The following is a 16,096-nucleotide window of genomic DNA, read 5'->3' on the forward strand; positions in this document are numbered from 1 at the left end:
GCTGGTAGTGTCACAATGGTAGTAACAATAGAACCTCTGGGGCTTGAATAACACCTGTCTTTTTTTCAAAGCTTTTTCCCAATTATGAATTCACTTTTATCCTCATGCTTTGCATGAAGATTATTTCTCTGATTAATCAAAGAAAATGCAAATGCAGAGAGGTAATTTGCCCAAGATCACACAACCAAGTTCCAGCCGATAAAGGCCTGTTCCTTGTCTTCGAATTTCCTAAGAAAAAATATTTAAAGATATTACTTCTAAACCTATCTACAAATGTTGTAATGTAAAATGTACAAAAAATCATGGCCATTTGGGAGTCACTGGCAGATAGGAGAGAGGACATTTAATCATGACAGAATCCTTGAAGAGGTGAATTGGGAATTTGAAAAGTAGGCAGAAGGAAGAAAAAATCTAGACAGATAAAAATGGAGTGAAAAAAATGGGAGACAAGTCAGGGGCAACTAGCAGGGGTATTAAACTCATGCTTAGAGGGGCCAAGCAAATAAAGCAATGGGTAAAATGCTCCAGGTGTAAACAGTAGGGAATGGTGGGGATTAGGGTGCACTCAGGTCTCACCAGATGGGTAGTTTCTAGTGAGCGCTGACCAGTTTGTGCTACTCCTAAGGAGTACACCCAGCATCTGATTTTTAAGAGAAGCAGAAAAATTCATATGTGTGTGTAATTTCTACGGGTCTTTTGTTTTCGTTTTAACTGAGGTCAGTTTTTTAAACAATGGCAACTAATTCAAAAATTTTAAAACACTTTGAGGCCAAAGTAACACATCTTCAGGCCAGATATGCCCCCATGGGCTGCAGATTCAACCTCTGTTGAACAGAAGGCAAGATGGTGCTCAGAACTGGGGCCCCAAGCAAAGAAGTCTGAACACTGATGGACACAAAATATGTTATTTATTGTCAATTTCTGCAAAGACACATTAAGCAACAAAATATACATTTGTCAACCTTTTAGAATTTGTTTTATATATTAACAAATACAATGTGCTACCATAGCAATAAATTAAATGTACACTATTTACATTACATAGGCAGTCAGGGTCTACGAATCACCTCCTCGCTAAGAGGAAAGAAACAAAAGTCATCATCACATGATCATTTCCAAACTACACGTCATATAGGTTCTATCACACAAAGGACTCTCTTCACACTTAAACGTCAGCACTCCCTGCACTGGAGTGTGCAAGGGTGACTCCCATGATGGGGAGAGCTGGCATACATGCTAAGGAACAGGAATGGGGGACTGACCCTTCCAACTGGAAATGTCACAAAATCAGAGGCAATGCCCTTTAATCTCCAGCCTTCCGGCCAAACACCCTCTCTTCCAGGCTGGTAAGGCACAGGACACAGCCACTGCCCCAACAGCCTCTATACAAGCAGAGCTCGGCTGTCCTTGGCCCAAGCGGGGGTTGTCTCCTTCCTCCCAAGGGGCACACAGCCCAGAAAGGAAGGAGACACAGGTTGGGTTGGGCAAGGGGCTGGTGATAAATCAAGTATCAGAGCTTGTAGAAGAATACCCCAACCAGCCCCCGTAGCAGGAACAGCCTTGGCCAGTTCCACCCACCCACCCTCGCCTTTGAGCAAGGGGGAAGCCAGAGGCTGGGGGAGGAGCCATGGGGTGCCAAGCATGGCTGATGGGCCAGGTTCCTGCCAGCCAGCCACCTGAAGCCATACGATCTACCTGACGCCTGACCATTCCTCCACAACAGACCTGTCTCTACCGACTCAGACTGAACGAAGAAGGTAGTATTTGCATTGGCACCTTAAACAGTCTGGGTAAGAAAATGAAAGAGGCTCTTGTCCCACCTTGTCACTTGAGCCTAGGTTTTATGAGCCACCTTTGTTTAAGGATCAAGGAGAATCAGAGGGTTTTCTTTTACCACTGTTCTTCTTTAGAAGGGAAACTAAGGGTTGGTTAACTGCATCTCTGCCCTGACCTCCAACCCAATTATAGACAGGAGTTTAAAAACTCAGATCACTGAGAAACAGGAAAGGAATCTCTTTCCCTCCTCCTTTTCTTTGCTCAAGCTGCAGCCAAAATCCCAGGGCCCTCACTGAAAAGTCCTGGAGAATATCCTTTTGGTTAGAAGCATGGAGGCCAAGGTCCCCAGCACCCTTGACCACCAGCACCTCCCAGTCAGGTCCAAGGCACCAGCTAACTGGCTTCTCCAAACTCAGGGGCCCAGGAAATGCAGCCACTTGTTCAACCGAGCATGCAGGTGGTGCCAAAGGAAGGGCCCTGGGTTGTGGGTTCTAATCCCTGCTTTGCTACTAGCTGGTGGCGTGACCTCAAGCGAGTTATTTCCCCCCACTGGGGCTAAGGTTTCTCATCTAGATGATGACCAGGTGGGTACTAAAAAGGGCCCTAGAGACTTGGACATTGAGATGAAGCTGACAAGGCTGAACTATAGAATATTTTTTAAGAAACACCATTTTCCATTCATTGGTATTGACAGAAACTCTAGCTATGACCTTTTACCTCAAGCTCCTGAATCTGTTAAGCGTAAATCAAGCAGAGGCATATGTGTGCCCCAGAATGCCTGACAAGTATAATTTTTTCCATGAGTTAGGCAGGTCCCAGAGGCAGAGACATGTCCCAGAAACACTTCTCCTGAGTTCAGGAGACCCCAAGAGGAATGCCTCAAACATCAGCATGAGCACCATCAGGATGAGTCTAGTCCCAAGGACCAATGAGGCTTGAGCAAAATTTTGGGCCCCAAGACCAGGCGCAGCTAAAAAAGGAAAGACGTTTGGGGTCAGAGGTGATGCACAGGGCGTGTGGGGCAAGCAGCCTGCAGGCAGAGGAGGCTGCCCAGTCCTGGTTTCTCCCTCCCCATCAGCCCTGGGACCTCAGAGGGGCTGGCCATGTACACTCTGGACACCGCAGGATGGACTTTCTAGAGATGGTAAGACAAGACCCACATGGAGGGACATTTCAGATCCTGCCCAGAGCATCCCCACTAGCAAACACAAGGGACAGACCACTTCTCAGGTCTGCCTCTTAGAGGACATAGTTTCTCCATTTCTCTGGACACAGCCAGCCATCCTGGGCACTGGCTAATTTCAGGCAGGGTCCAAGCCCTCCCAGGAGGTAGGGGCTGCAGGGCAGGCAGCCAGAGCAGCAGGGGAAGGTGGTATGAGGGTCCCTAGTAGAACTGAGTGGGGACAATCTGGAAACCCCAGAGGAGCCCCAGACTACGACACAAGACAGCACAGCCACCAAGCAACTGTAAATACCAGCCACCCGGAGAAGTCATCCAGAACTCTGGAAGAGTTTTTAAAGAGCTGCAGTTTGACCTTTCAAGTTCAGGAACCCAGCCAACAGAATGCTGCTGGAATCCGCGGGGCCTCCTTCCAGCAGTGGCCGCCATTATGGTGATTTTTAGTAAAAGCTAAACAGACATTTGTTGGCCTTCTAGCTAGAATAAATTTTACCAGACTAGTATTTAAATAAATACATTTCCCAAATATTGTGATGGGAGAGGTCCACCCCAACTGCAGTGTCTAGGTGAGTGGGGGACAAAGGGTCAAGGGCTTTGCTCCCATGGCAAAAGCAGTGGGGAAACTGTCACATCGGTCAAAACCAGTGTGATGTTTACATGTCTTGACTTAGGAAGAGGCCTGGATCCCAGTGCAAATAAAGCATTTGATTGGAAATCTTGTCATCTCCTCCTTAAAGCAGGAGCCCAGCCTGCGTCACTGGGCAGCCCTGTGTCACAGGGGCCCACAAGCACTTGAAGCTGCAGTGCCTCCAGGGGTCTGCTCTTCAGACTCTTACTTGGAGGACACCCCGCCTTAAAGCAGGGCCAGTCAGCAGAAACCACCCAGCACTGCACACTAGGATAGGTGAGAGGTGAGAGGGGGGCTCCTCCCCGAGCTCACCCTGCTCATCCCAGCGAACTGGTTCCGGCTGGGGGAGCGGGCAGCACGTGGTGGCCGAACTCACATCCTGGGGCCCGCGGTTGCAGGAATCTACTGATGGGACCACTGCCTACAGACCTGTGGTTGAATGGGGGAAGGGCACGATGGGTGGATCAAGCCCCAACACAGACAAAGGGCCCAGCAGCTGGAAAGAGCCCCCAGGCAGCCCTGGGACCCCCACGGATGCGAGGAACACAAACTGCAGAAGGACGCTGCTCCTTCCCCACATGCTCCTTGCCTCTGGGCTCTCACCAAAATGGTGGTTGAGTTACTTCCCCAGTCCACTTCCAGCGGAGACCTGGATCCCCACCTAGGCCTCAGCCCTGAGGTTTTCCTTGGCTGCAGCCCCAGCTAGCTGGCTTGCTTTCCCCAAACTCCTTCTCACTCCCGGCTGCCCACCCCTTCATGGGAAAACATCTGCTGAAAGGGGAGAGACTAACACAGGGCTTCTCCCGTGGCAGCCATGAGAACATAGGCTGGACACACAGTTCAGGCTGCTGTCAAGGAAGCCTGCAGCCCCCATACACCCAGCTCTGACTCAGCCTCAACCAGCCAGGCTGCTCAGGATACACAGCAACAGTGAAGAGGCAGCCCTGGGCCTGATGTCCGCAGATGGGCAAGAAGGTCCTAGCACAGCAGCAAACTGAGCATTTGGGAGCTCCAGAGATGAAGGAGCAACAGAGCTGATTTCTATGAGGACAACTTTAAGAACTGCTACAAATCCCAACTCCTGGAAAAGCGGCCCTTCCACCACTACTGAAGGATCGCTGTGGCTGACACACCCAGGACGCAGCACCTCCCTGCCTGGGGAGCCGTAACCTGTGGGCGGCCTCTGCTCCCCACCCCACCGCTCTCCCTGCCTCTCTTGTCTCTGACGGAGTCCTCAGCACCCGGATACCCCCTTGCCCAATTCTTTCCTCTACAGACAAAACAAGATGACAAACGACCCAGACACACATCACGTGGGGGTCCGGGAAAGGGGGAGCCTGGAGGAAGGAAGCCTGGTCCAGAGGTGGGCAGGTGTTTGCAGGGGGTCCGGCAAAGGGGTGCGCAGGGCTGTTGCTGGGTTGGGATGCTGGGGCAGATCCTGGTCTGGTGGGCAGGGGCCGTGGGGCAGCGGACTGTGATGGTCAGAGTAGTGGACGACACCCCCGAACCGCTGGAAAAGGAGCCCTCTCCGAGGCAGAATCGGGGCTTCCCTGGAGGAGACAAAGAGGAGGGAGGTGATGGCAAGCACTAGGTAATGGAGGGAGGGCACATGTGTACCCCTGGCTGTAGCCCACTGAATGTGCTAGGACCAGAGAGTCCAAACACAAGGGTGCCAGACCTCATACAGCCTGAGACACTGGGCCTAACACAGGTTTGGTGAACAGTCAGCTGCAGCACGTGATGGGAGGTGGGGGTGAGTGTCTGCATTCCCCTCTTTTCTCCTGCTTTTTTATAGATCAGGGTTATACAAAGTGGGCTCAGCTGTGTCCCTCCCCTTGGTTCCAACTGTGACTCACACCCCTGGAAGGCCCATGGCAGGAAGAGGGCTGGGAGATCAGATGGGGCTCTGGCAGCTTGACCAGCAGAAGGTCAGGCCTTGGTGGTGGGGCACTGGACCCATGCCCTGCTCTACCAAAACCACATGCTCCCTTGGCAAAGGTCCACCCTGGGGTCATTCTGCACAATGTTTAGGGGGCAAGACATCTATCTGGACACACAGGAAGGACATACTTCAGCCCAGACACAAGGAAGGAAAGGCAACTGAGAGGGTAAACTAAGGAATCTCCCCTCCAGGCAAAGAAGGTGGCCTCTGGGCTACTGCGCCTCTGCCTGCTGGAACCAGGCCCCTCTAGTGTCAGGAGACTAACTGAGTGAGTTTGACCCAGTCCTGAGAGGACAACCCTTCCCATTTGCCCCCAAGGCCACTTGCCATCTTCCCAATCCAGGCCTGAGCCTCATCATAGATGCTCCCAGCTGTCAGGATCTCTCTGTCCAGTCTCAGGTTATCAGGCCTCTAGCACCCTGATCTTAAAGGAGTACCCTGATCTAGTACCCCTTCCCTGGTGGCCACAGCAGGACAAACACTTGACCCACCTTTGACAGGTGAAGGACTCCTGTTTCACATTAGTGACCCTGTTGCAAGAAAAATCCAGACAAGAGTTTTAAATAACTGGACAACACAATCCCACTGACTGCAGTTTCCATGCACTCAGCTCTCAATTCTCCGGTGAGGCCCCAGGAGACAACGGTTCCTGAAGGACACCTGTGTGTGTGTCCAAGGGCATGGCTCTACCACAGGAGGTGTGGCAAAGGTGCTGATGATGCCCAGGCTGATGCCTGCACCATGCTGGGACCAAGAGCATCACCCCCAGATGGGACCAGAGCTTTCTTCCCCCTATGCGATGTGTGAGGCACCCTCTTCCTCAAGCCCCTGGGAGGATGGCTGGCTTTGGGAGGAGGTTGGAATGTGGGATATGAGGGGTTCCCCCTGTTCCCCCCACAATTCTAGGTCCTTACCGCACTAGAGCTGGCATGGCTGAGCTTATCAAAGCGGAACTTCAGATTTGACCTCGGGGAGTTTCTGCTTTTGACATCTGGGAAAAAAGAAACATGTCCATAAAGACAGGATGGGATTGCAGAGGTCACTGAAGTGGGGGCGCTGCCTAGGGAGGCCAGGAGAAGGGAGCTCCCTCCCTCCACCAAACATTCTACGTGACATGTACCAATTCACAAGCCAACTCTTTAACTATTTAGAAATGCTGTGAGCTGGTTGTTAAACACCATTACTTTTTTTTAATTTAATAATATAAGCTTATAATTAAATTATATACATTGAGGGTAATATTCAAAAGTCATCATTTCCTTGTTATTTCACTATATTTGACCATTTATAGATTCTCTTTTTTATGTCTATAGACATAAAGTTACTCTATATATAGACACAAAGTTATTTGTGTCCATAAAAACCATCTGGCTGGTAATTCTTCCCAACACCACATCACACTGGTAGCTTGAGCTCAACCATGATAGGAGTATTTATACCACAAAAATCAGCAAATGCTACAAAATCAGGGCTTGATTTATTGTTCTGTTGTCTAGACTTAAGAAACAAATGGAGAAAATGTGAATAATATAGATTACACTTGATATGTCTATAGCCATTACATGATTAGCACAAAAAACTGAGTAAATACTCTTCCAACACTTGAAAACTATTATCTGATTCAGCACAGAGGTTGTTCATGTCACTGACAAAATGATATCAAATATTCATGTTAGAACTACACTTGTTCATTATTTGCAAAGTTGTCTCCAGATACAAAGGTTAGGCAAATATCAATAAAAGTGTTTTGTGAGAATCTTGGCTACATGGGATTTATAGTAAAGACTGTATTTTAACCATATGACTTCACTTATATGTAGAATCTAGAAGCAAAACAAAACAGCAACAGACTCACAGACACTGAGACATGACTGGCAGTTAGTTACCGTTGATGGGGGACTGAGTGGGTGGGTAGGTGAAATAGATGAAAGGGATAAAGAGACACAAAATCTCAATCATAATATAAATTAGTCACGGGGATGAAAGTACAGCATAGAGAATATAGTTAATAGTTCTGTAACATCTATGTTGACAGATAGTAACTGCAATAGTTGGGGTGAGGATTTAATAATGTAGAAAACTGTTGAATCGCTATGTTGAATACTTGGAAACTGATATAATATTGTATATCAACTATACTTCCATTCTTAAAAAGTATTTTTAAGAAGACTGTATTTTAGCATTATTAATAAATTGTGTGCTTTAGAACCTTTATACCAGTAAGATTTACAATAAACGTGTGAGACTGTGTGTGTGCGCGCATGTGTGGTTAGGAGAGCCAGCTGCAAGCATTTATCAGCACAGCACTGGCACTGGGGCCACTTGGCTTCCTGGTTCTCCTTGGGCTGAGGGGACCCACAGCTCAGCACCCTCCAGCTGGAAGCTGCTGACTTACTCTGGTGCTTCAAATCAAGGGGTTCCACCCAGCACTCTGAGTACTTCTCAGTGTAACCTGACAAACCCCCTCTGAAGGTCCCAGGTGAGAAAGGAACAATGGTTGGGGCACCTGAGATTATGCAAGACGGGGTGTCAGCCCCTTCCCACGCCACCTCCCTCCCTTTGACCCTGCTTCTACCTAGATGCAGCACTGAGCAGCCTAAAAACAGGTCTCCAAATGTTCACAAACCCCCCATAGTCCTGGTCCCCACAACTCCTGTGGGGGTGGCAGTAAGAGATGGCCCCAGGGTCAGATACTATGTGGGGGCCTGGTGTGAGGAGATGCATCACCACGTGGCACAATAAGCACAAGGAGCCCCCAGGCTGGTTCCAGGTCCCCTTCTGCCCGGCATGACCTTCAGCAAGTTGCACTCTTCTCTAAACCTCCCATTACTCAAGACTTCCCAGGCTTGCTTATAGATTCTTTTGTTTAATCCCTCAATATTTAATCAAGCCTTATTTTTTAAAAATCAAGGAATCTGTATGACCACTCCACTTTGCCAATGAGGACACTGAGGCCCAGAGAGGGAGGCGGGTCAACACCGCAGCCAGGACGAGAACCCAGCTCCACAGCTGTCCAGCCACAGGGAGCTGAAGGAGGAAGCACACGAACTGTCTGTGTTTCTATCAGGAGACTAGAGTTTCTCAACCTCAGCCTGTTGACATTGGGGCCAGATAATTCTTGGTTGGGGGTCTACCCAGTATCCTGCAGAGGTTTAGCAGCATTCTTGACCTTCACCCACCAGACGTAAGCAGCACCCCCCCCACACAGTCCTGACAACCAAAACTCTCTCCAGACATTGCCAAATGTGCCTGGGGAGAAGCAGCCCACTGAGAACCACCGATGATACTACTGTTTTATTCCTGTTGTTGAACAAACACCTGGGTTAAAGTTCTGTCTCTTACAAGCGTAAGTTCATTTAACCTTCACACAACCAACCATATGAGATAGAAACTATTCCCCTCCCTCCATATTTTGTTTGGGGAAACTGAGGGCACGAAAGGTTCAGTAACCTGCCCAATGTCACACCATTAGTAGTGGCAGATCCAGGCTTTGGGCCCAGGCCCCAGAGCCCTGCACTTGCCCCATGCTAGGTTGCCCTCCTCGAGGGCCAGACCAAGGCTCTGATTTCTGGGCTTCCACAGCACCTCCTGTTCATGCCCAGTTGGGTGCCCCCGGGGCACCAGCCCTCCCCCTCCCCCCGGAGCTGGCTCCTCCTGCCTGCCCGACTGCAGGGCTCACAGAAACCCAAAAGGCCTCTGCTCCTTGCTCTCCTTGAACCCCCACCACTGAGCATGGAAGATTTCACCTCCTTGACATCTCTCAGATCCACGTGTCTCTCACTGCTCGAGCACCCCCAGATCCACGGCCCTGTCACCTCTCACCACCCACTGTGACCCCTCCCTGATCTGCCTCCCTGTGCCTGCTCCCCACCAGTCCTCTGCTCAGCCTGCTGCAGCCACCAAACTGACCTTCCTCTGCTCCAGATGGCACTTCTCTACTTAAGAACCTTCAAAGACTTAATAAGACCCACCAATGGCTTCTATTGCCAGCAGGACACCACCAAAATCCTTGCCAGATGTCCTGACCATCCTGGGATAGCACCCTAACTGCTGTCTCATCTCTCACCAGCCTCGGGAACATGCACTTCCAGAACACAGTCTCTCAATCCCCTCCAGGCCTTCCTGTGTGCTGTTCCCTCCACCTGCAACAGTCTTCCCACCTTGTATCCTTTATTATCAGGATTGTCGTGACAGAGGGGCCCTGAGTCAGTGATGGTGTGGGTGCAGAGAGCCCACCTTTCAAATCCCATAATCCCAATAGGGGTCCCATGACATAATGGTTAGCACTCTGGATTGTGAATTAAATCCCATAATCCCAACCCCTCCAGCAAATCACTGAACTCTCTGAGCCTCAGTTTCCCCATAAGTAAGGAGACAAAGAGCCCCTTAAGGTTGAAGAGCAGAAGAAGTGAGCTAACAGAGCCGAGGGGCCGCACACTTTGGGGTAGAACAGAACCTCAGTGTGCCTGGGGTACATACGCCACGAACAGTGGTCAGGGCACAGCCCCCACCCCCACCCCATGGCGCACATCGCGAACGTCACTGACCGGTCGGGCTCCGGCTCATGATGATGGGGGTGGCAGCTGCCCCCAGGCTGGGGCTCTCACTGCTCGGGGACGGGCTGTAGACAAACACCTCCTGCTTGAAGGGTGAGGTTGTGGATGGCTGGCTGCTCTGGGGACAGAGGCTGGGTGAGTGAGGCCAGCCCCATCCCCTGGCAGCCCCACAGGTTGGCCCGTGCCTCGCCGACCTGAGACAAGCCCCCAGCAAGGCCAGGACAGTCACAGCCTCCTGCTCCCAACTTGGCCCTGCTCTTCCCTTCTGCTGCCTCCAACCTCCCCCCGTCCCCCGGGAAGTGCCCTGGACCCAGGCCCACAGGAGCTGACCCCTCCCCTCTCCAGCCAGGGGCTCCACGACAGGGAAACGTTCAGCCTGGGCTTTGCCCCTCTGCTGCTGCCCCTATGTCACTCCAAGGGAGACCCCCCGGCCACTGCTCCCAGAGGGTGGAGGTGGCTGACCGGGCCACCTTCTGTTTCCACACTTCCCCTTTTATCCCCAGAGCCTGGATGCCACTCTGCTCACAGAAGGCACTTTAGAGCATGGGTGCCCAGCTGGCCCAGGGTGCCCCTCCCTGCTCCCCAGAGTTGGACAGGGCCACACGTACCCCACTGTCACACTCCTCCATGGCCTCGCCGTCCCCAGCCGTGCTGCTAAAGCTGCTGGTGCTGGAGGAGGAGCGGGAGATGTTGGCTCGGCCATTCTCCTTCAACTTTATGAAGGGCCTGCGGGGGACAGGAAGCAAGGCAGGCCCGGGTCATACACCGATACCCCCAGGCCCTCGGGCAGGGCAGGGCCAGCAAAGACGGAGCTTGCCCACCAGCTGCACCTCATGCTCCTGCCTGTTGGCTTGTGCTCTGGAGAGTTCCCTGGGCAAGAGATGCTGGCTGTCAGGTTGCCTGGAGCAGACAGCATATTCCAGGGCCCCAAGAGGCCAAAGCCAGCCCTTCCCCAACCCTGTCTCTTACTTTTCCTTGTTGGGGCAGATTTCTGGAGAGCTGGGATTGGACGAGGTCTCATACTTTATCTCCTGAGAAGAGTGTCCACCATCCGGGGTCTTGGGGTTGCTGGATGAACTGTCACTGACAAAACGGGAATGAAAAAGAGTGAGGCCATGGGACCAGCCCCCAAGAAACCCCCAGGCCTGAGAGAGTGCCATGGGGGCCATGGGTCACAGTGTGCCCTGCCAGAGCATGGCCACCAGGACCTCCATCCCCATACAAGCTCCCTCAGAGACTGCTGCACACAAGGCCTTTCTGCTCCACCAGGGGCTACCCCAGGCTCCTGGGTGAGAGTCAAGAGCCAAAGCAAGCATCCTGGCTTGATGGCCAGGAACCCAAGCCCACCCCCAACCCAAGCTGCCATCCCACCAAGCAGAGCTCTAGGTCAAGAGCAGGCCACAGAGGTATGGGGGTGGGGGGTCTGTTCAGGGAAATAACCCAGTGCACATGGACTCCTCAGGAGTGCCACAGAGCCCACACTGCATAATTCCGGGGACCCCTTCACACTGGCTTCGATATGAGCTCCCCAGATGCACGTGAGGAGGGAGCCCTGAGGGCCAGGAAGGGCAGTTTGGGAACTGGGCCACTCTAAACCTGGGGCCCAAGAGTTTCCTTCTCCTAAAATTGAACAAAGACCATGTACTGATACCCACTATTTGCCCTGTGCCCACTGTTGGGGACGATGGCCCTTTCCTCAAGGCACTTTTATTTTTATAACAGCTTTATTGAGATGCAATCCATGTACAATTCACCCCTGGAAAGTGTACAATCCAATGGGTTTTTAGCATGTTCACAGAGTTGGACAACCATCACCACAAACTAATTTTAGAACATTTTAGTCCCCCTAAAAGAAACTCCAGACCCACTCACAATCACTCCCCACTCCACCCCAACCCCAGCCCCTGACAACCACTCATCTACTTTGTCTTTATGGATTTGCCTGTCCTAGACACTTCATAAAATAGAATCATACATCACATAGGGGCCTTTTGTGACTGGCTTCTTTCACTTAACATAGTGTTTTTAAGATTTATCTATGTTGTCTTGTGTATCACTATTTTGCTCTTTTGCTCCTTTTTATTGCAAAATAATATTCCGTTTTATTGATATGCCACCTTTTACTTATCCATTCATCAACTGATGGGCATTTGGATCATTTTTACTTTGGTCTATTACACATAATGCTGCCATGAACATCTGTGTGCTAGTTTTTACATAGACATATGTATGCTTTCTCTTGGGTATATATCTAGGAATAGAATTGCGGGTGATTTGGTAATTCTCTATTCAACCCAGTAATTCCATGAGGAACTGCCAGATTATTTTCCAAAACAGTTGCACTAGTTTACATTCCCACCAGCAATGCATGAGGCTTCCATTTCCCCCATATCCTTGCCAACACCTGTTATTATCTGATTTCTTGATTATGTCCATCTGTCTTCCTAGAGGCATGAGGGGCCTCAGTGCACTTTTATGAGAGTGCTAATGACCTCCTAATTATCAACTCAAGCAAGACTTGAGCTGGCTGACCCTAACACTGCTGACCCTCCCTCCTGGAATTTCTCTTCTGGCTCTGAGATCACAGCCTCTTCTCTTCTCTTCCTTCCTTTTCTTCCCTTGCCCTTAAATGCGGGCATTCCCAGGCATTCCATACACCCCTCTGGGTGGCTGTATTCATCGATCTGTCTTTAAACAGCACCCCTACCTCACTGACTCCCAACTCTTCCTCTCTGGTCAAGGCCTCTCTCCCAAGCTTAAGACTCGCAATTCTGAGCACGCAGAATTCTGTGCTTCTCTACCAGGTGGGCCACAAGTACTCTCTTGCATGTTCAGCTTCCAAACAGACCTTTTCATTGTCTTCCATAAACCTGCTCCTCATCCCGCAGGCCCAAGCTCAGGGGCTGGTGCCACCATCCGGGGCAGCAGACACACAACTCGGAAACCTGGGAAGTCAACCCACATGCCTCCCTTCCCTCACTGCGGGCCTCTGGAGGGCAGGTTGTGTCTTCTGCAGGTCGGCACGTATGAGGCACTCAAGAAATGCTGCTGCTGAATTCAGCAGACAGACTCGTCAATTAAAGGATCAGAATGACAATCAGCAAGAACAGGTTAAGTATGATACAGTGTGAGAGTTGCTTTAAAAAAAAAGAGAGAACATTCTGGAAGCCCACAGAAAAGTTCAATTAACTTTGGCAGAATCAGAGAAGGCTTCCCTAAGAAGGGACATTCAAGCGAGCACTGATAAAGGAAACAAAGAAAGAAAAGAATCCAAGCAACATTTCTAGTTTGGGTCAAAAATATGACAAGAACAGCTTTGGAAAGTTCCATGCAGAGACTGGCCAAATCTGCCTCAGTGGACAAAGAGGTGAGTGAGTGGCAGGGGGTGGGCAGGTGCCTGAAGTGGGGATCAGGGTTAGAAAGATGCCGTCTCCTGAAGCTGTGCAAAGCCCTCCCCAAGGCTGGGCATCTGACAGCTGTATTATGGAGGGAGCTGACAACCCCACACTGGACAGTTACCACCGCGTCCGGCTGTCCCCTTGGCCTTCAGAGCCTGCGTGCAGACGGGGGAAGAGCCCCGATCGCCGCTTGATGGGGCTGCGTGACTGGTTCTTCGCCGTTGCTGCGGCCACTGGAGGCTGCAATGAAACCACGAGAATGAGTGCTCACACCCCAAACCCCAGTCTTCTTCCCTTCCTTCTCCTTTCCAATCTGCAATAGCTCCTGCAACCCCCTACCTAGTCTGGCGGAGACCCCAGAAAATGGCAAGCGAGCTAGAAAGCCTGGGATCTGAGACCCTGAGACTCAAGCCTTTTGCAGCCTGTTCTCCTGTGTTTTAAGTCAAACCTTGTGACCCCAGATGACAATCCACTACAGGCCAGAATCTTGAAGGAACATGGGGTCAGGGCGACCATAAGGAGAGCCCACCTGTTAAGAAAGACGAATGACTCTGAGGGTCCCTGCCTGAAACCACAGAGCTGAGAAGGCCCTGGGAGTGACCCGGCCCAACCTCTCCCTTTATCTATGAAGGAGCTAAAGAGCTGCAGGGTAAGGGGGTTCAGCCAAGGTTATATAGCAAATCACAGGGAAGGTGAGGACAAGAATCCAGGGTTCTTGATTTCCCATTCATTCCCTTCAAACAGATGGGTCCAAGCTGAGGGACTCTAACAAGACAGAATGAGAATGGCAGAGCCAGGCTCATGTGCAACCACAGGAAGAGGGAGCCCCCCAGAAAATGGCTCCGCTTCAGCCCCATGAGGTGGGGGGCAATGGAGAGATGGGAGATTGTGGGGGATGAGACAGGAGCCTGCAGTCATTCTTTAGAGCCCACCAGGCTGCTAACTCAGGCCCCAACTCCTGACACTCACATGCTGTGCAACCTTAGGTGAGTGGCAAAACTCTCTGGGCACCATCTCCTCCTTGACAGAATGAAGGTGATTGCCCTGCCCCTGCCACCGCCCCCCTCTATAGACCTCCTGGGTGGAGGACACCAAGAGCTATGAAAATATTTGGTAAATGAAATGAATTATGTAAGACCATTTGTAATACAAATTGTTAATATCATGTTCTGCTATTAAATAGAGAAAAAAACCCTAGTGTCTGCAAATCTAAAGTCGCTCTGCTTTTTAAAAAGACTATGTGGCTCCTTCACTGGCCAGCCCCTGGTGCAAACAGACCAGAACCCAAACCCACAGACTTGCCAATCTGTCTTTCCTTGGAAACTCCATTACACGGCACCTAAGAGCAAAGGCTTGGGCTCAATGAGACCTGCACTCAAATCCCAGCTCTTCAGCTCAGCTGGGTGACCTGTAGGAAGTTACTTAACCCCTCTGGGCCTCCTTTTCCTCAAATGTGAAATGGAAAACAGATTAGCACCTACCTCAGACAGCTGATCCAGGGATCAAATGAGATAATGTCCATGAATTACTCAGCTCAGTATATGTGCAGAGCAGGCTGGGAGGCCACTGTTACCATTAATAACAAAGCAAGGGCACCCATCATGGGGCCCAAGCCCCGGGCAGAGAAATGTGTCCCATGACCATTTTGCCAATGTGTCCCACAACCATTTTGCCAGGTCCCAAGGAGGAGTCCTACTTGTTGAGGAAACTCAGAGAACAGGAGGCTTCCGGTCCGGGCCAAAGGGAGGTGCCGCCTGGGATGGCACCATTTCTCAGGGCAGGGCCTGGGGTCACCTCCTAACAGCCTCAGTTTCCCTCTGTCATCCCTGCTCTGGTCACCTGGCCTAAACCTGGGTGAATGCACCCTTCCTCCACAGGCCTGGGGACCCTCCCCAGGACCCATGTGCTGCCCAGGGCCCACGGAGACTCACCGAGAAGGTAGTCTTGGTGACCTCCATGCTGTTGTGGGAGATGCCCCCGCTGAGGCTGCCGGGGATGCCCCCACTGTGCTGCTTCTTCTGGCTGCTCACCATGGTCTCCATGGAGTGGCTGCGCACACGGATGGCCCTCTGTGGGGAGAGAGTTCCAGCTCTGGCCCACCGGACGGCCCTGCCCTCCTGGTAGGGTTTGCAGACACAGCCCTTGGCATGTGCAGATGTGCACACACACACACGCATTCTCTCTCAGTGGCTCACATGACAATCACTACAGAGAATTTTCATATATCCCATCCCACGCTCCAGGCATGGGTGACTTTTAGCAGGGAGTCGGAGGGTTCAGTGCCCAGCACCGCTACAAGGTGGACAAAGGTTGCTATTCCCATCTCACAGGTAAGGGAAGTGAGGCCAGCTCCCCGAGCCCCCATCCTGGTCTAGTTACCAACCTCTCTAAGCTCCAGCTTCCTCATCTGTAATTCAGGAAATTATATGCTCCATGCAGGATTATGGTGGGAAATGTGCCTGACCCTGATCTCACTCTTTTCCCAGAAAACCAAGCACCCTTTTATATTTAAAAAGTGATATCCCATCTGCTGTCGTCCCAAAGTGTGCTTTGTGTAACTTGGAATACAATGGCCATTGGTTAGGAGCTCTTACTAATCCATGCAATGGGGCATCT

The 16,096-nt window shown here is 51.1% G+C and overlaps 1 protein-coding gene across 11 annotated transcripts in view; it reads right to left on the reverse strand.

The window, feature by feature from the left end:
* Positions 1 to 896: 896 nt before the first annotated feature.
* Positions 897 to 16,096, reverse strand: part of RAP1GAP2 (RAP1 GTPase activating protein 2) — a 211,556-nt gene continuing 196,356 nt past the window's right edge. For all 11 annotated transcript variants that reach the window (XM_073235018.1, XM_037022789.2, XM_037022788.2 and 8 more), the window contains 8 exons: positions 15,412 to 15,549; positions 13,602 to 13,720; positions 11,052 to 11,165; positions 10,691 to 10,808; positions 10,074 to 10,200; positions 6,441 to 6,517; positions 6,018 to 6,056; positions 897 to 5,134 (listed from right to left, as the gene is read on the reverse strand). In XM_073235018.1, the coding sequence (XP_073091119.1) occupies positions 6,048 to 6,056; positions 6,441 to 6,517; positions 10,074 to 10,200; positions 10,691 to 10,808; positions 11,052 to 11,165; positions 13,602 to 13,720; positions 15,412 to 15,549 (702 nt within the window). In that variant the 3' untranslated portion in view covers positions 897 to 5,134; positions 6,018 to 6,047. The remainder of the gene's footprint in view (positions 5,135 to 6,017; positions 6,057 to 6,440; positions 6,518 to 10,073; positions 10,201 to 10,690; positions 10,809 to 11,051; positions 11,166 to 13,601; positions 13,721 to 15,411; positions 15,550 to 16,096) is intronic.

The sequence above is a fragment of the Manis javanica genome, chromosome 4 (assembly GCF_040802235.1).
Source record: "Manis javanica isolate MJ-LG chromosome 4, MJ_LKY, whole genome shotgun sequence".
Lineage (NCBI taxonomy): Eukaryota > Metazoa > Chordata > Mammalia > Pholidota > Manidae > Manis > Manis javanica.